Consider the following 27,394-nt stretch of genomic DNA (forward strand, 5'->3'; position numbering starts at 1 on the left):
TAAATGGTTGATTTTCTACCAAAACTGGGAATTAGACCATCAAGACACTAATAATGACGTGAAGTGACATGTTTTGTTGTTGTTGTGTTGATACTGAGACTATGTCTACAGTGAGCCATCTAAACTTTAAAATACATTTGTGTGAAAACATTTTGCGTCCACATTTGTGTTTCCAGGTTGTTTTTATAGAGAGATCTGTCCACAGTAAAACCCTTGAACATGAAAATGGCTAAAGCTCTCCTTTTCCATCCTCTTATCATTTGACATGCCCTGAAATTGTTCAACACAGCTGACACATGACAAGATGAACATAAATACAGGTCAATAACAATAGCCGTACTGTGTGATCAGATATATCCATGTGTAAATGTATAATTACAGTACTAGTTATAGTACAGAGTATTGCCCTAACCATGATGCAACACAGTCCTTCCCCAGGCGAGGCCTCTCTAACACACAGAGTAGCAGCTGGGTAGCTGCACTTCCATTCAGTGTCATCACATCTCTGTGGTCACCCTTACTATGTTTTAATGTTGCTGAATCCTCAACATAGTTGCTTCATTCACATATTTTTCTGTTTATATTGCCAGACAACTGAACGAGCATGAAATGGTTATTTCATCACCGCCCACATTAACCAGCAGTCAGTCCAAGCTGCTGAACTGCAGCTTTGAAGTCCTTACTTTGTAATCGCTACTGGGAAAAAAAAATTGCATAAAAGCAGGTTAATGGTAACAGCTCTGCTGTGTGTTTAAAATGACTCATCTTAGAGAAATTTAGAGGCAACTAAAAGTTGTCTTCTTTAACTAAAGTTAACTGGCACTGCATATAGCCCCCACCCCTCGCTGGGCCGGTGTCATCAGTTTAGAAAAGCTCTGTTATCACTACACATTGCTGTAGTCTGGATTAAGGGCTGAAATTGAGATTGGTTACCTCGGTTTACAAATTTTACCGGCGTCATGTGGACACACTCCAGGATTAAATATTGTTCCAGTAACGATACCTTGACTTTGATACTGTTTCCTGAGTGATGACGTGACACATCACAGTACAAATCTTTAGTTTTATTTTTGAGCTCCTCTACATTTGTCACCTGAAAGAAGAAAAAATAAACATGTCAACATTACAACAAAAAAATAAAAATATATAAAAGCCAGAATTGACCTGGGACCCCTCAGATTATCTGATAACTGATCTGCCTCCTAAACCAGAGCCTTTGCGTCTGCCTGTCAAAAGCATTTGGGGGTTTCAGCTCAACCATGAAGACCTGAGGTGCAGCTCGAGGGTGGGCACCATGCTCCCACAAAAACATTACCAGTGGTTAACCGCTCCCCAGCGCACACCTAGACGGCGTAGTGCTCAGTGCAGAGTGGTGGCTAACCAATGTTTTTCCTGCATAACTCTATGATGTGTAACATCAGACAGCCAATAACCAGCATTACTAGATCTTGTTACAATCATGCTGAGATTTCCTCCTTAGGTGTCAGAATCAGGTACCAAATGACAAGACATTTTTCAATACTCTTTGGTATCAAAACAATCTGCTCAGTGCCACAAAGGCATCCAAGTTAGGTAATTCTCCACAGGTGCCGTCATAGTGTCCGAGGAGTTATTTCATTAGGCCTATTGACTGTTTGCAGAGCAGCTCTAGGATTTGTCCTTAGATGACATTTTCATTAAAGTGTGTTCCCCCGAAACAGCAAGAGTGGGTGAGCATGAATTGATCTCTAAAGCACTAATGATGAGAGAAAATGACACAGTCACATTTGATTTGTTCTGAGGCAAGTTGGAGGCGTGAAATTCGGCTGTGCCTATCAATTTACCAATGGTCATGCTGCAAGGAAGTAGACATTGAGTCTAATGAATAAATGATTATTATGCCTCTCTCCCTTTCTTTCTTTCTTTGCCCATTTAGCCCGGCATTTACCTCCTTCTTAGTTTTTACTCCCAACAACTCTGGTGTTTATTTTTCTTCCTCTGTTTCACTTAGGGACTTTCTTCCACGTGGATCAGGCATTGTCACCCGTAGACCTCTCATTTTGCAGCTGGTCAACAATAAAGCAGGTGAGCATACCAGTCTTGTGCACAGACACAGACACAGACACATCCCTGTCTCCTTTCATCTTCTCTGCTATGCATGTGGCCTCTCTGTCACAGTGCCTCAGGCTAAGCTCACTGTCTGCTATTTGCTGCCTTCATCTCTTTAATTTAATATTCACTATTTCTCTCTCTTCCCTTCTCTGTCTTTCTCTTTGTCATTTTCTCTCCCTCCACCCTCCCCTTGTTCATGTCACTTTTCCCCTGTGTGCAGAATATGCTGAATTCCTGCACTGCAAAGGGAAGAAGTTTGTGGATTTTGATGAAGTGCGAACGGAAATTGAGGCAGAGACCGACAGGATAACAGGCTCCAACAAAGGCATCTCTCCCATCCCAATTAACTTGAGGGTGTACTCCCCACACGGTAATGGACACAGGTCTTTTGGACAAACACTCTGTGTTCTTTGTATATGATGATGAAATATAACTGTCAACCATTAGTTATTTTCCCATTGTGTTATTCTTACTGTGCTATCTGTCCTTTCAATATCTCTGGTTGTGTTAGGTTGTAATAACAGGATTGTATGAAATCAATATGCTAGAGTATGATGACCTGTCAGGTATCAAGAATCATTACACCTTACTTATTATTTTTCATTGACATTTTCACCGTAAGGTTTATCAAGGCATGCCACGGTGATGGCTAATGTATTGAACGATTATTCCACTTCGCTTATTCCTTCACTGCATCGTCGACACACGTTTCCTTCCTCTGCTCCGTATTCTATTCCGTGATGCGTGATGAATTACAGTGTCACTGCATAATAAATACACAAAAATAATGGATAAAGACGACATTTCTCCTCTTGAAAGTAACACCAGTGATTGTTCGACCAATGAGAATATCGTCCAATCAATTGACCGACTGACCAGAAGGTTTCAACCCTAAATATTACATAGCCCAAATTTTCCTTTACGTTTTCCGTTACTTTGACAACATTGCCTGTTTTAGTGTGTGTTTGCAGTGCGTCTTAGAGATGGCTCTACTATAAAAAGCTCAATCTAAATCGAGGAAAAGATGGAAGAGCTCTTTTAGTAGACACACTGCACAATCGCCAAGTTACTGCCACCAGTGTGTTTTCCAAAGTAGCCCGTCTAATGAGGATGTCTGTCAATCAATGCAATTCTTAATGTGTTTTGTCATCAGTTATTTTGCTAATACTATCAAACACTGAAGAAGATTCTTTGCTCTCTATTGGGCAGGACACATCCACTCAGCTGAACGCACACACACATTAATATAGAGCATGTGGGACCGGGACTAATTCAGACAGATCTCTATCATCATGCTCACATTTGTTTTGATGCGGAGGCTAGTGATACTAAAATGTACATGCATAGCAAATCACAACTTATTAATGGCAACTATTTTATTAGAATCCCAAATTATTCTAGTAAAGAAGCCAGCTGGACTTAAATGAGTAATTGGCTGTTTGGCCGGCAGCTGCCATTTGTGGAAACCTCTCCTGTTCACAAAATTACTTTTCCACAGAGCTTTGTAAGATTAGAAAAAAGCACTAGGGTAGTCTAGGAAAATACTGTAAAGCCACTTTTTTAATGTGTTTGTTACATCGTTGAATGGTCACAAACATTGTTTTATTTTGTCTGTGGGGACCGTCGCAGGGAATTCACTGCCAAATTTGGCATTTTCATGTTTATTTCTTTCTGTAAATTTAAACTTAGAGTAATAAAAGTAAAAGTAATAAAAGTTAGACGGTGTTTATTTTATGGAGTAAAAAATAAATGTTTACAACAGCTAAGGTCTGGATGAAAGCTTCCTCTCCCCCCACAGACACATATTAACATGTTTAACAATTTAGTGTCATTGTCTGTTGATGTTGTTATGAACAGGGAGGAAAATTAAGTAAGCACATGCATGAATAACACAAGGAAGTATTTATCTTTAGCTTGCCATGTAAGAACAAACTAAAAACAATGAATAGGCTGTTGTTTCCTCATTGTGGTATTTGCTGATTATTTCAACTGGACTGAAAGTCAAACATATTATTTGCATTACTCATTTCTCTGACTTTCTCTGACTTTCTCTGACTCTGCCTATGTGACTCAGTGCTGAACCTGACCCTCATCGACCTTCCGGGAATGACCAAGGTTGCTGTCGGAGACCAGCCCATAGACATTGAGCACCAGATCAGGGACATGCTGTTGCAGTTCATCACCAAGGAGAGCTGTCTGATCCTGGCCGTCACCCCTGCCAACACTGACCTGGCCAACTCAGACGCTCTGAAGATCGCCAAGGAGGTGGATCCACAGGGTGAGCATTTAGCTCTCTAGTAATTCAGAGGAGGTCCATGAACATACTGTTGTATTGTTTTCTCTCTCAAAACATTCACATTAAACATAGTATCTAATGATACCATTACCTCCGCCAAATCTTTTTAACAGTTTCTGAAACAGGCCTCTGCTAATAAAAGGCCAAAGGTATTGACATAATTATTTTGTGTATCAGCCCTTTTCCACACATAATTTTTTTGCAGGTATGCGCACCATTGGTGTTATAACAAAACTGGATCTCATGGATGAAGGGACAGATGCAAAGGACATCTTGGAGAACAAACTGCTTCCACTGCGTAGAGGTGAGGATAACTTACACATGTGCATAAATACACACTCATAGGATTTATCTCTGACTCTAGAGGTGCTTTTTGTGTTGTTGTGTGCAGGTTACATTGGTGTGGTGAACCGCAGTCAGAAAGACATTGATGGGAAGAAGGATATTCGCGTTGCTCTCGCTGCAGAGAGGAAGTTCTTCCTGTCCCACCCTGCTTACAGACATATAGCAGAACGTATGGGCACACCACATCTGCAAAAGACACTCAACCAGGTCTGCTATCAATTGTTCATCTTTAAAATATTATGTCCTCCCTATCGTGCCATTATTTCTCTAAAGTAACAGTGCTACCTCTGTCTGTTTTTAGCAATTGACCAACCACATCAGGGACACCCTGCCTGGTCTGCGTAGTAAGCTGCAAAGTCAGCTTCTCTCCCTGGAGAAGGAGGTCGAGGAGTACAAGAACTTCCGTCCAGATGACCCAACACGCAAGACCAAGGCCTTATTGCAGTGAGTGCATCTGAATATTGCTGTTCAGTAACAATGTAGCATGCATGTAGTACTGTAGATAGTTGAGGGATGATGTAACTGGTGGCAGCCATATTGGATGCTGGCGCAATACAACTGTGTCTGAGAGCAGACATTTGCAAGCTTTGACTCAATGGACTTACAACAGGGAAGAACAGTCTGTTGCAATGTTTGCTGTTGTTGACTGTGGTCATTTATCTTTCTTTAAAGTTAAAGGAGTATAAGTCTTTTTAAACCTGGGTCCAATTTTGACATATTTTGGGTTTGAAATGACTGGTAGGTACAAAAAGTTTTGAAATTGGTGGCCGAGGTTTAAAAATGATGAAGTTATCCTTTAAGATAATAATATAAATTTTGTGCCGAGACATCTCAAATTCACTGTTTAAAGAGTAAAGGGAAGGGCTGCCAAGATAAGATGGGCTACTATAACACTGTGACCTCAAAGGAATATTATTTTACCTTGATTTCTAGCTGTAGCGTCACTGTACAGATGAAATTGCCTGAATGAACGGCCTTTTTTGCAGTGGATCTCCAGGCGGGCTCTCGCTGTAGTTGCATGGAAGTCATTCACACTGGCCTTTCGATTTTGTGCTTGATTAGGATGGTGCAGCAGTTTGGTGTGGACTTTGAGAAGTGCATCGAGGGCTCTGGGGACCAGGTAGACACAAATGAGCTGTCGGGTGGTGCCAAGATCAACCGCATCTTTCATGAACGTTTCCCCTTTGAACTGGTCAAGGTTAGTGTGCCATGAGCGAGGCGATATGTTCAGTATTTATGTAGTGTTTTGGTAGAAAGAGTCTTTTAAAATGTAAGTATTGTGAGATTTGCTAAAGTATCATTTGTCTCTCCTCTCCCTGCTCCCCAGATTGTGTTTGATGAGAAGGAGCTAAGGCGAGAAATCAGTCACGCAATCAAGAACGTCCATGGTGTCAGGCAAGTAGAGTTGTGACGAAAAAAAACCTACCGGATTTCCAAAGTAGCCACCTTCAGAGCTCAATAGATGCCAGGAACCAGTTGTACAAAACAACTTAATTAAAGGTTTTCCTTAGAATAACATCAGTTGCACAAAACACCCAAAAGTCTTCTGCTTGAGGTTTCCTTAAAATATTCACTTCCATATTTAGGGTTTCCTCTTATCTTGGTCTTATACTTAAGGAATCATTTAAACCGTGGCACAAAAGGCCTTCGTGACCAAAGTGAGGAAAAAAAAACTTGACTTAACCACAACATGGCCAAGCTCATGGATATAATTGACCATCAGTCAATTTATGATCTGTTGGACTGTCGAGTTCGATGTCTCTACTTTCTGCAGTCTTCCAGCTGTGTTGCAATTAGTGATTAGTGATGAGTGGCTGCTCTAAGGTTTTATGATTCAGTAACCAGACAAGGTATTTCATGTCCACAAGTCTGGGGTGTCCCTTATCTGTCTGCTAGGATTCAAGTGGGTTTCAGTATGTGCTTCATTTTATTGTATGTTGCATTTTATTGTATTCCTCTAGAAGTACAATATTTTATCCCTCTTACCAATTTTGCTTTGTTGTGTTCTTTCCTTGCATTTATTAACTATAAGCCATCTTTGTGAGATGACACAAGGTTAAGCCATAACAGTCATCACAAGCACAAATGCAGTACATTTTTCTTTAACTAAAGAATCCTTCACTTTTCTCCCCTCATCAAAGCTGTTACTCTACTATGATTCAGGTTTTTATAATGAAGCCTTACCATCACAGACTAAAAGTACCAGTTCTAAGTGGCTCATTCAAGTGTTTTTTGTTATATGTGAAATGTGTTTTCATTATTTTACTTTCCCTCGCTGTTCTTCTAATCCCCCTGTTTCCTCACTGCAACACCACCCACTCTTTTTCTGTGTCTGTCTGCTGAAGCATTAAATTATTATGAGGTTCTGTGTTACATGTTCACTGTGCTAATGTAGTCATGTTTTCTTAACTGGTACCTTCCCTGTAATAACTCATTGTGTATTTACATTTACACTTGGCCCTTGGCGTTATCTTTCCTCCCCCTGTTGTGGCTGTCAGTATGTTCATTTTCTTTCTTCACCTCTTTCGTCACCTGTTTGTTTTTTTGTTTCATCTGTCTGATCATCTCTTTTTTTTTTGGCCTAAATGTCTGTTAACTGTCCCATCTGTCTGCCACTGTGCCTGTGTCTCTCTGTGCATCCTCAGAACGGGGCTGTTCACTCCAGACCTGGCGTTTGAGGCCATCGTGAAAAAGCAGATCGTTAAGCTGAAAACGCCTTGTCTCAAATGTATCGATCTGGTCATTCAGGAGCTCATCAACACAGTCAGGCAGTGCACCAACAAGGTACTGCAGGTGTCCAGCATCTCCCGACCGAGCCGAGACGCAGGGCAGGGACAGCCCTGGGTGTGGCAGAGGGTACACTGACGCAGAACATTAGCCAGCAGCTTCCTACAAAGTCTCGACTTCTCGACAATTACTTTAGCTCTCGTAGTTTGAAAAATAAACGTTCTGTGCAGTTTGCCCTCTGCCGAGCCCAGCCCCGTTAGCCCTGTGCGCAGGCAGTGCTGTCGTGCTGTGGAGTGTTGTGACGGGTGACGTGTAGTCGTGGACATGAGATGTTTCGGTGACGCAACCAGTCTGAGCATCTCTGGTCTCTCCTGGACAAGCTGCAGGTCTCACAGCTCAGTACACATAGCCAGCAAAACATGGGATGGCTTTAAGCTGTAATTCCACCTTCAGTTAGAGTCGACATGTCCATCTCTACCATACTGACCGAGTTTTAGAGGAGCTGGCTTGTCAGGGAAGAGGATGTGAAAAACCTGTGGCTTGTCCACCACTTGATTTGTCTGTCAACAATTAGAAATGACTAACTGAACAAAGACTTTTCCCTCTCTTTTTATTTCTCCTCTTTCTCTTTCCTGGCTGTCCCCTTTTTGTCTTTCCTGTCTTTCTGTCTATCTCTCTCTCTCTGCCACCACAACAAAATGCAATCTGACCCCATGACCTTTCAGGACAGGGCTCTTCACCCCTGACCTGGCTTTCGAGGCGATAGTCAAAAAGCAGATCCTCAAACTCAAAGAGCCCAGCCTCAAATGTGTGGACCTTGTGGTATCTGAGCTCACCGCACTCGTCATGAAGTGTGCCGTTAAGGTAACCAGGGACACACCCACTGGGATGATGGCATGGAAAGAGAAGGGATTCCTTTTCTCTCGAAATGTCTATCTCTGTCATCCCAGTAAAATGGTCACCCTAGAGAAATCAGCCCCACCCCCACCCTTGTCACTACACCATCTGTGCCCACTGCTTCAAATGTGTGTATTGTCCCATCCCTCCTCCCCTCCCTCAAATCTCCATACCATGTAGATGACTTACATACTAAAATTTTAAACATAATTTAAAATTTCCACCAGTCGTTTGGCCTCAGCATCAGCCCATGGAGGCATTTTTTTGCACCAACATATTGCCTCCACCCTCCCTCTCTCTCTACCCAAGACCCATCCTGGTCTGCCAGTCTGGGCGGAGCAGAGCCCGGCTGCTCTCCCTCGCTGACCCACATGACAGACTGGCATTCCCCTATCTGCTGAACCGCGTGGAAAGGGAGTGATGTCAGGGGGGAGATGATCCTAATAGCCTGTGGGCTCTTTGGATGCAGTGGCAGCTTAAGTGGAGTGTTTCCATAGCAACGGCGCTCCACTGCCATCTTGTGGACAAGGAAAGCCACTGCACACCATGAAATGATTCAACGAACACACTAACCCAATCATCCTTCCCTTCTGTCTCACCCCATTCTGTCACTTTCCCTTCTCATCCAGTCTTTAGTAATATTAATACTGTCTAAACTCTGCCATCAGCTAGAGACAACAGTTTTCAATTTACTGACATGTCTTCAAATTTGGACAGAGCTAAGTTTGCTTTAGATACATCAAGTTTATCTGTTCATGTTTAAAAAAAAAAAAAAAATGCACGATTAAGGCTATAGCAAGAAGTTGTCCCTGGCTGATGGTACATGCCACATCACCGTGCCGAACAGACATTTACTGTGTATTCAAAGTCTGTTTGTATGTGTGTGTTGGTTTGTGGTCGTTTAGATTCGTGTGGCACTGAAATGTCACTTGACTATCTCTTTCCCTTTTCTTTGTTCTCTACTTATTATCACTTCTCACTCCTGTTTCTCTCTGATACTTATTGGTAAGTCTTACTAAGCTCAAGCTTACATGTAAGTGTGTGTGTGTGTCTGTCTCCATTCAGTGCTGCAGTTGTGTGTTGTGTTGCCTTTCAGCTCAGTTCATACCCCAGACTGAGAGAGGAGACGGAGAGGATTGTCACCACCCACGTCAGAGAAAGAGAGGGGAAGACCAAGGACCAGGTGAGTTTATAGGATGTTTATTAAACTGACCGGTGGCTCTCGAGCACGTCAAGTGAGCTCAGGACAACCTTTGATGTTCATCTTAGATACAAGTAAGAGCTACAATCCACAATTCGTAAGTATCCCCACTCCAATATTGTGTTGAGATGTTGGTGACGTCTCCCAAGTTATTGTATAAATGGAGGAAGGGGAATGAGACAAGATGCAATGTAAGGTGAAGTTGGCAACTCAAGTCTGAACACCTGCCGTTAGCTGTAATAATGTGTCATCTGGCATTGTGTCTACGTCTGCTAATCCTCCAGCTGCACCATGAGGACGAAAAAAAGCATGTGTGACCATTACATGCATCAGATAAGTTTTACTATTGCATTCATCAAAAGGAGAACAATAACAACTCATAAGCTCTGTCTATTGCTGGGCAGAGCTGATGACCTCCTGCAATTTTTTAGCAGTAATTTGCACCTTTGAAATAAGAGATCACTCACTGACATCTAGACAGTACTAGAAAAGCATCAATGAGACCTTTATGGCTCTGTCTGGTGTAGTTCTTTCCCCCAAGCTGTTCCCCAAATAAGACATGAAATAAAACACCATTGTTGCCGTCTGCAAACTGGAAGTGTTGATTTCGGAACATTGTTCTTGCCAGGGTGTCGAAGCCTTGGGAACGCCATAAAAACCAAGACTAATTGACGTGAATTGTGGGGTTTATAAACTCAAAGTTTTCAGTCAAACCCACCACATCTGAAACTTATTCTGTAGCGTAGATCTGATGTACTATATTGGTAGAGCCTTGTATAAATTTAGCTTTAAATGGAATCTTTGTCAGGTTTGTTTTTATTCAGTTAAGTGTCACATATCGGAGTGACATTTTCTACTTTGTGCCTGCTGTTCAATATGTGTTAAATTGAGACCTCTCCTGTCCTAATCATGATTTTCTGCTTCTAATTAAGGTTCTGCTTCTGATTGACATTGAGCTGTCCTACATCAACACCAACCACGAGGACTTCATAGGCTTTGCTAAGTATGTACCCCTCCTTCCCCCCATCGTTTCTAGCCCAACTTACAGCTTGTCGCCAGTGACCCCAGTCTCGGCACAGGCTTTGTGATCCTGATTAACAACATGTTGCTTGATGTCTGAGGTGCACTTGTGATTCTGTAGATTTACAAAGAGAAAGGTCTGTAATCCCGTAACTCTCAGCCATCAATACGTGTGCAACCCAGCCTCTGTCTCAGAAACGTTACAGAAGCACCACCACTTCACTGCCACCGAATCAAAGTGTCGTCTATACTTAGATACATGTTGTAAGCTTCGGTGCATCATTGTGATGTAGCATGCCAATTAGTGATCCAGCCACATCAGAGCCTGTGTGTCCCTGTGGGGAAGGTGGAAGCCACAATGATAAAGGTCACATTAATTGCACACCTCTCCCCGCTGCATGCAACAGTACAACTCCCACTCCAAACAAAGTCAATCAAGCATGCTTGATTACTTGACAGATAAACTTCCTGTCTGCTGCAGGCTGTTTGACTGTCACTATTAAGAATGCTTATTGTACCAAAGGACAGAGCAATGTTAATGCTTTACTGCACTCTCTTGTAGCTGCTGTGGCGCACTGGAAACTCATTTGCACACTGCAAAGCACTCACAGTTTTGTCGTGATGTATATCTCTAAGCGGTTTAGAGTTTGTGGTTGAATTTGTGCAGTCCCTAGGGTAGCAGTTACAGTAGCATGTAGTTGAATGGAGCTCCTCTCCTCTGTGTGGGTTGTGTCGTTGAATGAGTAACAAAGCAAGCCCCTGTGTGCGCCTGTCTGAGGGTTTACGCCTAGACTCTGCATGGCAAGTGGATTGCTGCAATGTGTCGGTCAGTCAGGGCTGTTTAACGGTTCTCATGACGTCACTTTCAGTCTTGACTACAGAAGGCTGGATGATGGTAGCCCCCCAGGGTACGGCAACAACAGGTGGGCTAACCGAAAGGATGTAGGGCTGTGTGTACAGTTTGTGTGTGAGAAACAGTTTGACCCTCATGTTGTCCAGAGTCCTCCAAGAACCATTCATATATGAGCGAAGCAGTATAGCAATAGCAACATCAAAACCCTGGATATGCACTTATCTAAAACCAGACAGTTGCTTTACATTTACATTAAAGACTGAAGGCTGTAAAACACATGAAACATCATTTGTGAAATAAATACAATGTTCCTAAAACAGAATTCACACTTTCATATTAAGTGTGTATGGTTGTTGTTGGTATTTATGTATTGTCTTTTCTGTCCGTCATTGTGTGATGACAGTGCCCAGCAGAGGAACACAGCTGCAAACAAGAAGAGGGCCATACCCAACCAGGTATGCTTATCACTCAGCTCTGGTGTTTTCACCAATCCCAGATTTAATCTCCCTTGATTTATGCCTCCCATTACCAGTCTAATAATCTACCATGTGAATATACCTCACTCCAGCGATGATTTAACTCATAGCCATTAATCAGGTTTTACTAACTGTTGACAGTACCTCCCCTGTACATACTCTACTATGTTTATCTACTGAGCCAGTCTCAGTCTATTCAATTACTGAACTGGCTGGTTTTTGTCCACCATGTCGTAAAGCTGGTACCTCTCTTTTTCTCTTTTATTCAGACTGATGTTTAGCCAAGTCTCGTTGAATTTCAGGGTGTCTTTGTTAGATGCTGAAACACGATTCTAACACTGTTAATCAGCTTTAGAGATTGTAGTTTCAGTGAGGGGAGAGCCACCTTAGTGAACTTAGAGAAGACCCCGCTTTTCTGAAACCAGCATTTGTTTCCATGGCTATTATTAACTGCTGTTGCATGTGACCCAGGCATGCTGTTCTACGGCAAAGCGACAAGTAATCGCATAATTATGTTGGTTGTTTTGTTACCTTCCCATTAACTCACAAGCATCTCTTTTTTTATTGAAATTCAGAATGTGCATGAAGCTATCGACTGAGCAACAGATATGACATAACCAAATTGTGGTTTACTTGAAGTAATTTCTAATTGCATGTAACTCTCTTGCTCTGTCTCTCTCTGTCTCTGTTTCTCTCTCTCTTTCTCTTTCTCTGGTTGTCTCATGGATCCCTGCTTTCTGTTTCCCACTGATTTTGCTCCCTTCAAACCTGTCATTCTCACCATTTCACCCTCCCTCCCAACCTTCTTTCTTGAACTTTCATTCTTTACTGTCACTTACTTCTTGATTCTTTTCTCCCTCCAACTCCCAACTCGCTACCTTTTTCCTTCTCTCCCTCCACCAACCTCTCATCTGTCCCTCATCTTTGCTTGCTTGCTTTCTCATTTCTTTTGGCTATGATTTTATACGGCCCCCCTTTGCTTTAATTTCCCATCCCCTTCCTATTACTGCAGGGTGAGATTCTGGTAAGTACCCCACAGATTTAAACCACACCCTGCCAAGGGGCAGCAGGGGTAGGCCATGCAGAAGAACTGAGGCCATCACGAACAGGTCAGCCAATAAGGTTAGGGTGGAAAAGACAAACTGCTGTGAACCGACAGGATAAACTGGCAAATGCAGTCAATACATTTCACCATAATGAGTTGCTCTACCCCTCTGCAGCTTGTCGGACTGGGAGAGGTCCACGAGGAGAAGGTAGAGTCTCCAGACTGATCAAACCGATATCAATTACAATTCTAGTATTAGCATGCAGTTACCAGTAATTTGGGACTGTCCTCTCAGTAACACACGGCACTTTAGCTCCTGTAATTCTTGGTTTTATTTTGACAAGACAATAATTGTCGTTAATTGTACACACCTGGGTTGTTACTAACATGTTTAACCACCAAATTTCCCAAATAAGAAAAATGTGTGGGTATTTGCAATGCTATGTGTCATAAAGGACCACAGAGAGAGAATGGGGAAATCTTCCACCACTGACCGTGGACTGCGTCAGTTCTTATGTCTTCAGGTTTAAACCTCTGCTGCTGCCTCATGCATGGTGACTCAAAAGTTTGCCTTCTGAGAATCATCCTAAATGTCACCGGGAACAAAACTGGGAGGGATTAGGGAATGAGTCAATCAGCAACATACAAGACGGTCAACATTTTGATTCATCCATCTCTAGTGTTTTCTTCTTTTGTCATTAAATGCATGTTGAAATACTTAACCACTGAAAGTACGTTCATATCTAAATTCTCTCCGTCACAAAAAAACCACCCGTGTACAAGTGTCTAATTGTTCTGTATTCAGAGCTGATCAAAGTTGTCCATTATTTAATATGGTGACTGGTCATGGCTTTGGGATGTATTTCAGTGATTAAATCAGATCCCTCTTAACTTAATCTCTTTATTTCAATAACTTACTATCTTGACAATTGGCATGTCTTATTCTAATCATTTAAATCGTCTTTTCTTTAAATCCCTGTAGTTAATCCTAGATGTAATTGTACATCTTTAATTATCCACTTGCGTCACTTACATTTAGAGAAATGGATCGAACATTTCTTGGCAGTTGTCTACTAGTAATAGTGTAGGAACAAAAGCATCTCATCTGTGATACACTCTCATTGTTTCCTTTTTCTTAATGTCAGCTTGGTTATAACATTTCCAGCTGATTTACATAATACAGGGGATTTTTAACCTTTCCTTGTTTCTGGACAGTATGAAATGATTTCCTCGCCAAGGCAAACTACCAGTTTCAGTTCCTATGTAATTGCCTGCTCTCCCATGTTTATGTTGGCGCCTTTGAACTAATGAACCTTTATTTTTCCATAACCTACTCCAGTCCTTTGCTGGATGGGGAGTGCAGGAGGGAGGTGTAAAGCAGACTTTGAAATGGGCACCTAGCTTTAACTTTGCTCATTTTCACAGATAGTCTCCCCCATTATATTTGATGGGAGACTATGTGAAAACAGGAGAGACATAGAAGCTAAGAGGGCTCCTTCAAAATGCATGGCTTGTTGTCAGAGTGATCCACTCAACTTGGCCTCTCAGTCTGACATATTTCCTCCCTCCCCATCTCTCCACTTCAGTTTGCTGTGAAGCTTTTTGCCCCTCTATGGACTAAATCAGCTACCTAGCTTCTGCATTAATCTCTTATTTTCTCCTCCTTTACCCCAGTCTTTTACAATTGCTTCTGCCATCTTTTACTTAACCAGTTATTTACCCCGCCCTCTGTATATCCGAGTCCAATTAACCCCACTAACCATGCTTTATTTTAAACTACCAGTATATAGGCTAGCTTTTACTGACCCGCTGACTCTAACATACCACCGTCGACCTTTGATCTTTAACCCTTTGTCAGGGCGAGCATGGTCCGGACACCATCTGGTCCTGTTTGTTGATTTATTTTCTGTTGAATGAAAAAGAACAATGACCTTTTTTCTGTATTTTCCACTAAACCTTTTGATGCTTTTGTATACATTTAGCCAAATTACACACAGTGTATTACTGTCCTTTGGTCACTCTATGCTAAGTGACATTAGACTCATTATATTAGACATTAGACATAAAAATGGTAAATGAATTTAAGAGACAACCAAATTTACAGTGACCTACCAGGTAAGTAGGTAAGATTTTATTAGTGGTAATCACATCCCTGTATTAACAGTGCAACACTTATGGGGCCCTCATGTCACCATTGCATAAGACTGATTGACAAAGCTGTTTTCCTTCGTCCTCCTGGTACCCCTCTCTCCCTGCCACCCCTTTTCTCTATTCCACATTGTTTCCTCGCTGTGCAGGTGATCAGGAAAGGCTGGCTAACCATCAACATCAGCATCATGAAGGGAGGCTCCAAGGAGTACTGGTTTGTCCTGACCGCTGAGTCCCTGTCCTGGTACAAAGATGAGGAGGTGAGAGAAATTTCTGCTCCAGTGCTCAGATAGGATGCCATAACTCTACAGGAGTGCAGAAAGGTGAAGATACTGTTTTTGGCACTGTTTGGATTAATTATCCCAAGTGAAGATTTGGTATCATCACCCATGGAGGCTGGAGATGTGTGTGTCCCAGCCCAGCCTAACCAATGTGCAGACTACTGTTCAGCTGTAGCCTGATGAACAGGTAGTCTGAACACTGGGCAGGCGGGGGGGTGAGGATGACCCTGATGGGAGGAAGGACCCTGAGGGCATTGCGGCTGCAGGTCACTAGCCTAGGACAGTAGGACAGAGGGCACAGAGAGCAAACATTACCTCAGTGAAACATATGAAAAATAGCCATGTACATGTAAAGGATAATATATCAGGACACCACAATACATTTTTTATCTTGTTAAACATACACCATGTGAAATAAAGGTTGATGTGAAAAGTCCAACCTTTATACGATTGCTTTCAACGGATTCAGACAAATAAATCTAGACATGGTTGGACTGCATTCCTTCTTAGTTAAATAACTACCGTGTGTGCACACAGGAAACTCTGCTCTACAGCTAATTTATGTTCTACATCGTTTTCAAGGTTGTATTCAAGCACTTTGAGAGTAGCCTCCCGAACAAGGGACGCGTCAGTGCACTGAGGGATAAAGTTTATGTGATCTAACATCAAATGATCTAGTTTCACTCATCATTTTATTTCAGACTTCAAAACAATTTAACAGACTGATTTAAATAATTGTTTACAATGATCAGAAATGAATAAATCCCACTGTAATTGCCTTACTCACCGCCTGATCGTCTTCCCAAGGCCTGGATCGTATCCACTCTTCCAGCAAAATAAAATGACCCCTAAAAGATACCTCTACAAACCACTGCTAAAGATGAGCTCCAGTCCCTTGGCCTCAGTGTCCCCAAACGCCAACTGGAAACGGTGCTTTTTCATGTCGATCGCCTTTTGCGAAAACGCAAAGAGAAAGAAAGAGAATAAGAGAGGGAGGATGGTGAAGGCAAAGTGACGTGGCAGGCGGGCTGAAATGTTCCAGCCGGGATCTGACTTTGGAATTTGCAGGAAATCGTACTGGGTTACGGGGGCCGGAGGGGGGGTGTGACTGTGTGTGTACAAATGTGCATGTGTGTAGATGCTCGTCCACATGAGTCCTCCTGTCATCTTTTAGTGTTTTGACCATTGCTGTAAGAGAGCATGTTTACACACACACAGCCACATCTAATATGATTTTATACGTCTTTGTTCAATTCGTTCAGGCCCATGTACGTTTGGTTGTCCCTGCACGTGCAGTCAAGTATTTGTGTGTGTGTGTGTGTGTGTTTCTGTGTGTGTGTGTGTGGTGGGGGTGGGGGATTGTGTGGAACTGTGAGTGATGTAACTGTTGGGCCTGTGCCGCTCTCTGTGTTAGTGCAGACATAAATGCTTCCAGATGTCTCTGCTCAACAGTGAAAGCTGCCACCCCATCCCCCAGAACTCCCTCATGCTCCTCCTCTTCCTCCTTCTCCTCCTCCTCCTCCTCCTCTCCCTCATCATGCATTTCTCCATCTCACCAGCCTGGTGGTGGTCCACACAGAGGAAATGCATTCCATTATGTCTGCTCATTGGTGGCAAAGTGTTAGCGCTGCTGTCCTCTGTTTCCATCTCCATTACCAAAATATATACAAGTGCCGACTTTATGCAGATAAAACTATCTATCTGTTGTATATTCCAGGTTTCTGTTCTGTAAATACATATTTTTGTCTCGTGATAGGAGAAAGAAAAGAAGTACATGCTGCCCCTGGATAACCTGAAGATCAGAGATGTGGAGAAAGGCTTTATGTCCACAAAGCATATCTTCGCAATTTTCAACACAGAGCAGAGGTCAGGGTTATGTTGTCACGGGAAGATATCTGAATGCACATGACTCCTTTGTGTTTTCGTGTGGCACTGTGTAAGCCCACACACTCACAAGCACTTGTGTACGTCTCCTGTTTATCTGTACAGGAATGTGTACAAGGATCTTCGCCAAATAGAACTTGCCTGTGATTCTCAAGAGGATGTTGACAGCTGGAAGGCATCTTTCCTCAGGGCAGGAGTTTATCCAGAGAAGGACCAGGTATGTGGTGGGGCTTTCTCTCTCTATAAAACCTAAATTATACATTATGTAAGTCATTAACACATCCACGTCCACATTTCTTGGTTCACGCTTTTGGGACGTTTGTCTGAATTGGTAGGACATTTAACAAAGAAACTATAAAGATGTCTTAATTATATATTTATACTTCATCTTTTGTGTGTGTGTGTGTGTGTGTGTGTGTGTGTGTGTGTGTGTGTGTCTTTGTCAGACGGAGAATGAAGAGGCTGCCCCTGCAGACACATTCTCTATGGACCCTCAATTGGAGCGACAGGTGGAAACCATCCGCAACCTGGTGGATTCATACATCGGCATCATCAACAAATCCACCAGAGACCTCGTGCCCAAGACCATCATGCATCTCATGATCAACAGTGTGAGTCCAAGCGGCCTCAGAAACAAAGTGTCTACAGAAAGAGATCATCTGAGTCTCTCACCTTAACACGGGGCATTGTATTTCAGAGTTTACACAAAGTAAGACTATTGAGCTATGACCACCTCTTTGTACAGTGCAGTGTGCAGCTGAGCACATTTGGCAGCTTAGCTTTAAGTGAGAGGTTATATTTTAACTATGTGCTATGCTAAATGCCAACAGTAGGTGGATCTCTACCTAATCACTGTAGATGTTCCAATACTGCATTACTCTGCATGGCCTTGAGAGTGCATATTGTTATTCTACATGGTGCCCATCCTCCATAGCAAATACATCTGGTATGTGAACTCCTATTTACATATGTATGGCAGTAATATGCCGTTAGCTTTGTATGCTGACAGAAAGGTTTCCACTTTTCAGCAATCCTACATTCTTCATTTTTAAAACAACAAGGCTTGATCGGACTTGATATCAAATAAACCGCCATTAAATTAGGTCTAAATGTAATCTCACCAAAGAGAACTGTGTGCACTCTTTAGCTTTCTTTTTCCTTTTAGTAGCAGCAGCAGTCGTGTATTTTATGTTACCACAAGGTCATACACTAGAAGACACTAACAAAATGTATGATGCATACTCCAAGTGGCTTGTCCACTGTCCCTTTATTAGGTTTTATTATTCTAGTGAGCTCACTTGATGGCTTCCAGCAGTCCAGTGGCTACACACAGACATACAAAACCAACACAATTGTCCACTGGACAGCTCATTTACCAAGGTTTTCTAATACTTTGCTTAATGATCAAATATGTGCAATACATTTTTTTGCTCTTCCCATCTCTCCTCAGTCTTTCACTTTGAATTTATGAACCTTCTAATAATTTCACCTTTGGCTACTTATGCACCACATCTGAAAATGATCAGTATTTATCTATGCAAGTTGCCACCATTTGTGTTTTAATCATCTTAACTTCGATTCAGGCAAAGGATTTCATCCACTCAGAGCTGCTGGCCTACCTCTACTCATCTGGGGACCAGAACAGCCTCATGGAGGAGTCGGCTGACCAGGCTCAGCGTAGAGACGAAATGTTGCGCATGTATCATGCACTCAAGGAGGCACTGCACATTATTGGCGACATCAGCGCCAACACCATCTCCACCCCAGTACCCCCGCCCGTAAATGACTCCTGGATTCAAGAAGTCAGGTGAGATAAGGTTAACTATCATGTAGAGTTTTAGGTGTGACAGCTGGAAAATACATCATCTGATTACACTAAAGTTTACATAGTTAGTAAGTTTTAAATATTAGTTTAGAAATGGTGATAAACAGATGATCTTCTGCCTTGTAGCATTATGTCTGCATATTATTTATAACATTAAAAGACTGCACATTGGTCTCACAAAGGACTCACTTCCACCCCTTTAGCAGAATTAATGGGATCTTTTAGGTTATTGTTACAATATCGGTGTCGTTTAAGCATATCCTCCTTTCAGCCCAACCCCTCAGCGCAGGCCGCCTCCTGCAGCAGCCCCGCCCCCCAGCCGTCCGCCTGCTGTCCGGGGCCCAACACCGGGACCACCCATGAACCCCTCCCCTGCCTTTGGAGCTCCACTCAACCCTTCTCCCGCCTTCGGTGCACCACCGATCCCCTCTCGCCCAGGCCCATCCATCAACGCCTTCAACAGCATCCAGGATCCTTTCGGCGCACCCCCACAGATCCCCTCCCGGCCAGCACGCATCCCACCAGGTGTACCCAGGTATGACTTCCTGTTCCAATTAACAGTTCTTGTGTGTATATTATGCAATTTTTGTTGCACTGTATTTGTAATGTGTTGCACTAACGTCTCATTCTCCATCTTTCAAGAATCACAGGCATTGTTACTCACTGTCACCAGTTATACTATCTCTATAGTTGATATTATTTCCTGCTGTTCATTTTCCTCTCACTCTTGTTTTTTTTTTTTTTCTTTTTCACTCTCCCTCTTTTCTCTCTGTCGGGCTGTTTTGGTTTCTCCTCTGTCTCTTTGTGAGTGCGTCTCACTTCTTTTTCTTTATCTTCTTTCCTTGTTGCAGCCGAAGACCCCCTGGCGCTCCTTCTCACCGACCCACCATTATCCGCCCTGCTGAGCCCTCCCTGCTAGACTAGACCTGTGGCCAAGCCCACCTAAGTGTGTGTGTTTGTGTGTGGGTGTGTGTTATCTGCACACTAAAGGCCAAGGGCGGGGGCTCGAGGGGAGGGGCCGACTGATAGCAGTGCATACTGTGCAAATTGCGCTAATATGTCTCTTCAAGCAATGTAATAAGCTGCTAATACCGTTTTTATCAGTGCACGTGAACGAAAGAAAGCCCTTAACCACTTGAATATTACATTTGACTGCTGTGGAATATGTGTAATACAAAGCAAACCCCAGCTGATTTTGCATTGGGATGCATTTAGCTTCTTTTAGTAGGAGATGATGTATCAAATCCAGTTCAAGAGCTTTTTTTCTATTGTAATAACTGGTTTGTTTCCTCTGATAAGGTTCCCAGCAGAAACTCATTAAATAACTTATTAACTGTTTCAGGCTGGCTTTCCTCTCCCCTCCCTCCACCTTTTTAGAGTGGCCCTAATGCCCAAGTCTAGATCTTTGTGTAATATACACACACTTAACCTGTTGTTAATGTTTTACTGGGTTTTCTTTTCCTAACTGATTTCATACTGAAAACAATAGCTCATTATTATCACTGTTGTTATTTTGGTGATTTTTTTAAAAAAGAAAATTTTTCCCCGGGTGACTTTGTCCTTTTTAATGACCGTCATAAATGTAGCTTTAAAACTGAAATCCTAATTGCAGAAAAAGCCAAGTGTAAAGAGACACAGGGCAGGGTTGCTTGAGACTGAGAGAGTAGCTTCGGCCTCCCTTTGTGAATTATCCTTCCATGATAAAAAAGATGTCAGTCAGATTGACCATTACAATCCAAGCACTTCTAACCATCTAGCCTTACAGCAAGTCATTTACTACAGGGATGTTGTACTCCGTTACCAGAACTCTATGCACAAAAACCCCAGAGAGAGAGAGAGAGAGAGACTGAAGGCTGTCTGCACTTTGTGGGATTCTTTCTCTCTGCTAATTCTGACTTGTTAAAGCCTTGAATTTTAAACCCTTTAGTCTCAGTGGAACCCCAATGAGACCTTCAGCCTTCGGGTAGACTTTGTTCATTCCTCGATTAGCTCGTTCATTTAAAAACAGAGCCCACAGCTCACAGTAGATTCCTCTCAGAGAGGATAAGACTCAGTGAGGCGGTGGGGTGTGTAGATGAGGACGTATCTTTGATTTAGAGTATAAAGATGGTATTAAGCATTTGGGAGTTGGCACATCTCTTTCCAGGCTTAGTTGTCAGGGACATTTATTATTGCTATCAGTTCTGCCTCCATACTTAAAAAAACTATCATTGTATATAGCTGGCCTATATTGGGGAGTTAGCGCTTGTATCTCATTTAATTGCAGGGTTGATGACAAGAATAATGCTATTGATTATAATCAAAGCCTAACATGTTAAAATGCAACTGTAGTCATCACATTAAAGGAAGCACTAACACTGTCATTTCATAGATTAGTCTTGGCTGTAGGGAAAAAGAGATCGGTCATCTCCTGATGCATTATTTATAACCCGGGCATTTGTCATTTCTTTTGATGTTTTTGGTTGCGATTGTATCAGCTCTGTACAGCTCAGCTCCCCAGCTTCTTCTGGACTGTTATTTGGGGTTCTGCTAGAGGGATTAGCTGTCGAAACACGTTGTATGTTGGGAGGGCACTCGGGGCCGGACAATGTCTCCACAGCTGTGATTATGTGATAGCAAATATCTTTTGATTGCTCTTTGAGGGTATTTGACCATTTTAAAACCAGTTTTTCTTGAACATGTTTAGGGGAAATTTGATGAAGCAGGGGAGTGACGTCGGGCTATCAGGAAGTTTTCTGTTTTTGGTTTGATCAGTAGTGGTGGTGAGCAGGTGGTGGGAATTGTGGTCTATGAAGGTACGCTCTGTCTATTAAAGCTGTCTAGACTTTTCTCTTCTTCCCACAGAGACTTAAGTTGCCAACCTGACGAGACAAAGAAACTGTAAAGAATTCAAAACTTTCCCGAACCACAGGCTCAATAGACAGAGTGTGCTTTTTCTCCCCCTTTGTTTCTCTACAGGTCTGGCTTTATGTGACAGTGCTAGAAGGAGTTAAATAAGCTGGTCAAACAGCCCCAAAAAGGACCCTTCACATTAGATCTTTAGACCCTGCTACACAAAAGTCAGTAGTTCATGTGATAAAACTTCACACTGGCCAAAGCTGATTGAGATTCCCTTGTGCCTGTCACTTCAGCCTGCCCTCGAGAAGCCCAGACTGTAAATGCTCTGTAACACATTAGGTTGTGGATGGACCTCGCTTCCTTCCTCTCTCCCTCCCCTGTCTGTATCTGGTACAAGGGGTTGGAAACCAACCTGCAAAACTCTCTTTTCTTTTTGTTTTTCAAACCCTTGTCAAGTGCCTCTGTAGCAATTAATTGATTTGAATAAACATCATGAACTGATTTAGAATGAAGAGTAAATAAAGAGGTGTTGTGTACAATAAAGGGACTGGCTCTGGTGGTTGGTGTCTCCATGTGTCCTGTGTATTCCTCTTTCTCTTCTCTTGTCTCTCAGACAATGTAGCGCCCCTCCTGGTTTCCCTTTCCTCACTTACCTCCTTTTCTACATCTAAACCAATACAGACTGACATAAACCCACAAATGTTCCTATGGCAACCCGCTACCAGCAGGCTGCCTGCTTCAGAGAAACATCGCTCAAACAATGGTCCCTGTTCTTTACCCTCAGCACGTGCATTTTCACCAAATGTAAAGAGATAAAAAATACCTTCTCAAAGCAGTAACAGCTCTTTGTTGCTGGTATTGTGCGTGAATCAATTAAATCAACATTTAAACTGCCTATTCAACGAATTCCCCCTTGTAGACTTTAATGTTTCGTCTTACAGCATTGGATCAAAGTGGATTTAATGGGACTTTTGAGTCTTTTCCTGTTGATCAAAGTCAAAGTGGATCTATTTTAATTCAGTGTTGAAAGACAATGAAACATGACAACTTGCATAAGGGGAGAGAGGGAATATTTGAAGAGTAGGTTCTGTGCTAGATAAGCTCAATTCTCTTCTAATGTATTTCTCTTTGAGCCGCAGCACTAATTAATTAGTCAAGGTTTGCGTGCCTGATCACACCCTCTAATGAGATCGGAGTGTTATCTCTCTTAAGTTAACAGAGACTGCCTCATTACAAATGCCCTCACAGATCTGATGACTGGATCCTGCAGCGTTACCTGTCGGGCAAGTGCATGTCACAAGGTTGAGATATTAATGTTGGCTGATTCTTCCTAAACAGGCGCCCGGCCCCCCGTCGAAACCAGTGGTGACCTCGACCGGCCTGAAGTAGACATGAAATTACCTCAATCCATGACAAGACCTGGACTGCAGAAGAACTTTGTCTTATTTTGAGTTCACTTGGAAAGAAAAGCTCTAATGATGCTATAACAGGTCTACATAAGCAATCTGATAACGTCAGTAACATGTACAAACATATTATTAGATGTCGAGGCATCACACCAAGTAAGTTATTTTCTCTATTGATGCAGTCTGAAACAGTTCTGAGCAATGAAAATATTCAAGTGTTCCCACAAATGGTTAGAAATGGTTTTGATAGTATGAAATCTGAATTAGCACATAAATCTAATGTGTCCTAGTTTACACCACACAATCTCCCAGAATGTCGCTTATTTATTAGAACAAAAAACAGTCATTTTGAAATGGAGTATGATTGAACTCTTAGGGATAAATGGCCAGAAACAGTGCCAAGTCTCAAAGACAGTTCAGTGTCTCTGTTCTGTGGTGAGGAAGAAAAGCACCTTTCAACATAATGACAGAATATAATGGTGGTGATTAAAATGCACAATAGGTCTCGCTTTCTGTGTTATGTATGTTTTTGCCACTAAGTGCTGCTGCATGTAACAAATGATGGCAAGGAAGTGAACGTTTCAGCCATAACTAACTTGCCATCTTTTAACCTCCAGATGGAGAAATTGATCAGGGAGATTGTTTTTCTGGTGGTGTGACTGTTTGTCTTTTTAGCACTGTAAAAACTTTAGATGTGATTTTTTAAAAGAAATTCTTGGGGTTTGGTAAAAAAAAAAACAGTTTTTTAACAGTGCACTCTTAGGAGGTGAGGTGTCTGATATTATTTGGGGTTTTTTGGCTTTTGGTTTGACAACATAAAATGTAGCCTGAAACATGAAATGTAGAATCTGATTTTCAATAAAACAACATTCCAGTGAGAACAGCTGTGGTTTTCTAGCTTCCCCAGTGACGTTATTAACAGTCAGTGACTATCAATGTTGCAAGTATTATTTGCGTGTGTGTACTCATGTGTATTTTGTGTGTGTGCTCAAATTACAGTGCCGTCAGTGTGATTTTCAAGTTCTGACAAGACTAGAATTCAAAATTTCACAAAACAAAGTAAGCACCTTTGGGCTGCAAGAATAAAGTTCTCAACACATGATGAATTACTTTTCCAAAAAGTGTGAACTACCCCTTTAAATCCAGCTCACAAGACACAAGGTTTTGGGTCAAACTTGCAAGTGTGTGTAAGTCCTGGCTGGAGGTTAATGGACCAGTCGGCTATGTGCAGATCCTCTTAGTGTGATCAAAGAGGCGTCGCAGGGTGTAGATTTGTGTGACGGCGACTGTGAGCATGACAAGCAGGTTGAGGCAGGACCAGAAGGACACCCGCCACAGGTTGTCCTCAAGGAGGTAGCGGTCTCTCGCCTCAAAAGCCCGCAGCACCGTCTGGACCTGACGGCTCCTCTCCAGGTGCCGGTACACAGAGTCCATGCTCGCCTGAAGGAGGAGGAAAAGAACAGCAGACAGGAGGGTATGAGAGTCAGTGCTGGGATGCGTAGACATCAAAAGGAATGACATCTGATGATTCAAGTGTTTCCTGAATGGGAATCATAGCTGCAGCAGGTGTAATAGCTTTTTGTTTCTCCCTCTCACCCTGATGTCCTCCAGTTTGTACTCCACCATGCTCTCCGTCGTGGCCACGTCCGCCCACTCATCTCGGCCTCCACCTGCACCGCTCTGACTACTAATGATCACCTCAAAGAACACCATCTTCTCCGACAGTTTGCTGAAGCTGTTGTCGAAACACAGCCGGTAGTCTCCATCCTCTGTGGGATCCACCCTGCAGGAAAAAAACGTGTTATCAAGTTTTGGAAATTGGAAACAATATCATGGTTGAAACTACTCACATCAGTGGCACAGCTAAATAGTCGAGTATACATTTGTTTTTTCATAATGTGGGTGAAAATGCAGACAGTGGACTTTTCAGAAAGGAAGAGGAAGCTCAGATCTAAAATCAAGTGGCATTTGTTTTGTTTTTACAGGTTTTTATGTATTTTGGGGAATTAAGGATAACTCCAGTGTTTTTAAACCTGAGCCCAGTTCTTACATCTTTTGGATCTAAATGACTGATGGCACCACAGTGACACAATAACACAAACTAACTGACTGAGACTGTGGGCTGGTGGGTTTGAGCTGTGTGACTTAACAGCTTTTTCTGGTCAAAAAGGAACTTCCAGCTTCCTCTGTAGGCATCCTACCAGTGGTGTTGTCAGACACTTGGAATAACAATCTGAGTCTGTCAGCAGCAAACACGGGCACTTTTAGTGGCCCTACTTTGATGTGGTGCTATTCCCTTTAAGGATCATTACATTACAGCCATTGCAGCTCATTTGTTGCTCATTCTCATCTGCCGATTAAGTGATTTACTGGACTACTTCCAAAAGTTTTTGTACCTACCAGTCATTTTGAACCCAGAATATGTAAAAATAGGTAGCTAAGATACCAGAGTTACCCTTAACTTGACCGCTGTTGTGATGCTTGCGAGTATTACAAGGACGAAGTGTCGAATCAAAAGCAGGTCTTTGTTGCAAAAGTGTTTAGGTGACCCACATGTGACTGCCATCAGATCTCCTGAAGTCAGAGACCAGCCGGTATCCGCTGGGTGAGACGAGGGCAAAGCCAACGTCCAGACCGGAGCCAGCTATCACCTGTGAAGGACACAGAGGGACTGAGGTCAGCAGCAGGTTCTCCACGCTCCAGAACCCACTCACTTTTCCTCTGTCACCTTCACATTTTCACTCCAGACGTGCAGCTCACAGCTCAAACTTTAATCACATTATCTGAGCAACGGCTGTGTAAAATTCAAATGAAAGCCCTGATAGTTCACTGAGCAACAACCTGGCTCACGTAAGGACTTTGCCCTCTAGTAAAAGTGGAGCTCAGTGTCGGCTCAACAGCCCTGAGAGAGATTGAGTTACTTAATCAAGGTTTTGTTTCCCATCACATCAAGCTCCCTGTGAGGTTCTCGACACAAACGACTCACCGTTTATCAATGTCTACGTGAGCTTCTGTCTTTGTTTTGGCTGCAATATTCTCAAACGTGTTTCAGAAGGTACAGCTCCACATCACGAAGCAGCCTTTGACCTTACAGGCCATTACAGGTGAGGAAGACCTCCACATCCATGCTGCAGCATGTTTGTGCTTTTGCAGTGTGTTTTTGCAGTATGTACAGAGACAGTGAGGTGTAAATGTTCTACTCCACCTCACTGCCCTTTCTCAGGACAAGTGCCTTCAACAACAGCACCGGTGCTTTTCTTATCTCTTTACATATGAGGCCAAAGTCCAAAGCCCGTTCACTTGTTATTCACAAACTTGACTAAAGCTATCCAAAACTTTAAACACAAAATGACACGGTCACTGCACCACACAGACGTGAGAGAAAGACAGAAGGAAAATTATATTTACCTGGTATTCAACTTCCATGCTGTCATTCCCTGAGGTGGTTTGGTAAAAGCACTCTGTGCTGCCAGCAGGTAATAGAAATGTAAACTCCGTTTCTTTGTTTGGCCCTAAACCCAAAGTGAAGCCTGCAGACAGAATTAGACATGCAAGCAAACGGAGCTCTGCAGGCGCATCCATCATCATCCGTCAGCAGTGCACAGTCCATTTATTCCACTCTGAGCAACGCAGAGCAACTTTGTTCTATGTTCCACTCGCACAAAGCATACGTGTGTAATTGCTCACACTCATACTCCGACAGCCTGGCAGTGACAGGTTCCCTGATCAAAGATGAATGAGTGTGGACCAGCGGCGCTCTGCACTGTGGACTGCACTCAGTGACGAGGGGTGACAAGGTGCAGCAGGTTCATCATTCATTGCCTGTGTGTTTTTTCCTCCTTTTTTAAAATCATTTCTTATACTTTTGCACTGGTTTTTTACTTCTTACTTCTTTAGCACTACATCATTATCAATTCCTCAAATTCTCTAACTTGTGCTCTTCTATTATGTAAGGGGGGAGCTGTGGGTAAAAGCAGAAGCAAAGCAGGCCATTTAGTCATGATGTCAGGGATGTATTAAGAGGAGCTTCCAATGGGTAAGTGAACAACATAAAGAAAGAG

At 42.6% G+C, this 27,394-nt stretch overlaps 2 protein-coding genes across 5 annotated transcripts in view; one reads left to right on the forward strand and one right to left on the reverse strand.

Moving 5' to 3' along the window:
- Positions 1 to 23,531, forward strand: part of dnm2a (dynamin 2a) — a 29,512-nt gene extending 5,981 nt beyond the window's left edge. The window contains exons 2-21 of one of the 4 annotated variants that reach the window (XM_070848497.1): positions 1,991 to 2,064; positions 2,312 to 2,461; positions 4,166 to 4,369; positions 4,593 to 4,691; positions 4,779 to 4,939; positions 5,034 to 5,176; positions 5,795 to 5,930; positions 6,060 to 6,127; positions 7,378 to 7,516; positions 9,453 to 9,539; positions 10,490 to 10,560; positions 11,834 to 11,885; positions 12,919 to 12,930; positions 15,249 to 15,359; positions 17,137 to 17,246; positions 17,370 to 17,481; positions 17,711 to 17,875; positions 18,848 to 19,071; positions 19,361 to 19,624; positions 23,266 to 23,531. In XM_070848497.1, coding sequence (XP_070704598.1) covers positions 1,991 to 2,064; positions 2,312 to 2,461; positions 4,166 to 4,369; positions 4,593 to 4,691; positions 4,779 to 4,939; positions 5,034 to 5,176; positions 5,795 to 5,930; positions 6,060 to 6,127; positions 7,378 to 7,516; positions 9,453 to 9,539; positions 10,490 to 10,560; positions 11,834 to 11,885; positions 12,919 to 12,930; positions 15,249 to 15,359; positions 17,137 to 17,246; positions 17,370 to 17,481; positions 17,711 to 17,875; positions 18,848 to 19,071; positions 19,361 to 19,624; positions 23,266 to 23,296 — 2,413 coding nt within the window. In that variant the 3' untranslated portion in view covers positions 23,297 to 23,531. Of the gene's footprint in view, positions 1 to 1,990; positions 2,065 to 2,311; positions 2,462 to 4,165; positions 4,370 to 4,592; positions 4,692 to 4,778; positions 4,940 to 5,033; positions 5,177 to 5,794; positions 5,931 to 6,059; positions 6,128 to 7,377; positions 7,517 to 9,452; positions 9,540 to 10,489; positions 10,561 to 11,833; positions 11,886 to 12,918; positions 12,931 to 15,248; positions 15,360 to 17,136; positions 17,247 to 17,369; positions 17,482 to 17,710; positions 17,876 to 18,847; positions 19,076 to 19,360; positions 19,625 to 19,940; positions 22,494 to 23,265 lie in introns of those variants that run through there. The other 3 variants (XM_070848495.1, XM_070848496.1, XM_070848498.1) reach the window with 3 other exon arrangements.
- Positions 23,532 to 24,522: 991 nt separating this feature from the next.
- On the reverse strand, positions 24,523 to 27,056 carry tmed1a (transmembrane p24 trafficking protein 1a). The gene is made up of 4 exons (XM_070848408.1): positions 26,742 to 27,056; positions 25,887 to 25,984; positions 24,930 to 25,116; positions 24,523 to 24,773 (listed from the first exon to the last, which is right to left on the reverse strand). Exons 1-4 carry the CDS (start codon positions 26,919 to 26,921, stop codon positions 24,555 to 24,557), a joined length of 684 nt encoding a protein of 227 aa, XP_070704509.1. The 5' UTR covers positions 26,922 to 27,056; the 3' UTR covers positions 24,523 to 24,554.
- Between the last annotated feature and the right edge of the window lie 338 nt (positions 27,057 to 27,394).

This window comes from Pempheris klunzingeri, chromosome 17, assembly GCF_042242105.1.
Source record: "Pempheris klunzingeri isolate RE-2024b chromosome 17, fPemKlu1.hap1, whole genome shotgun sequence".
In the NCBI taxonomy this organism is placed as follows: Eukaryota; Metazoa; Chordata; class Actinopteri; order Acropomatiformes; family Pempheridae; genus Pempheris; species Pempheris klunzingeri.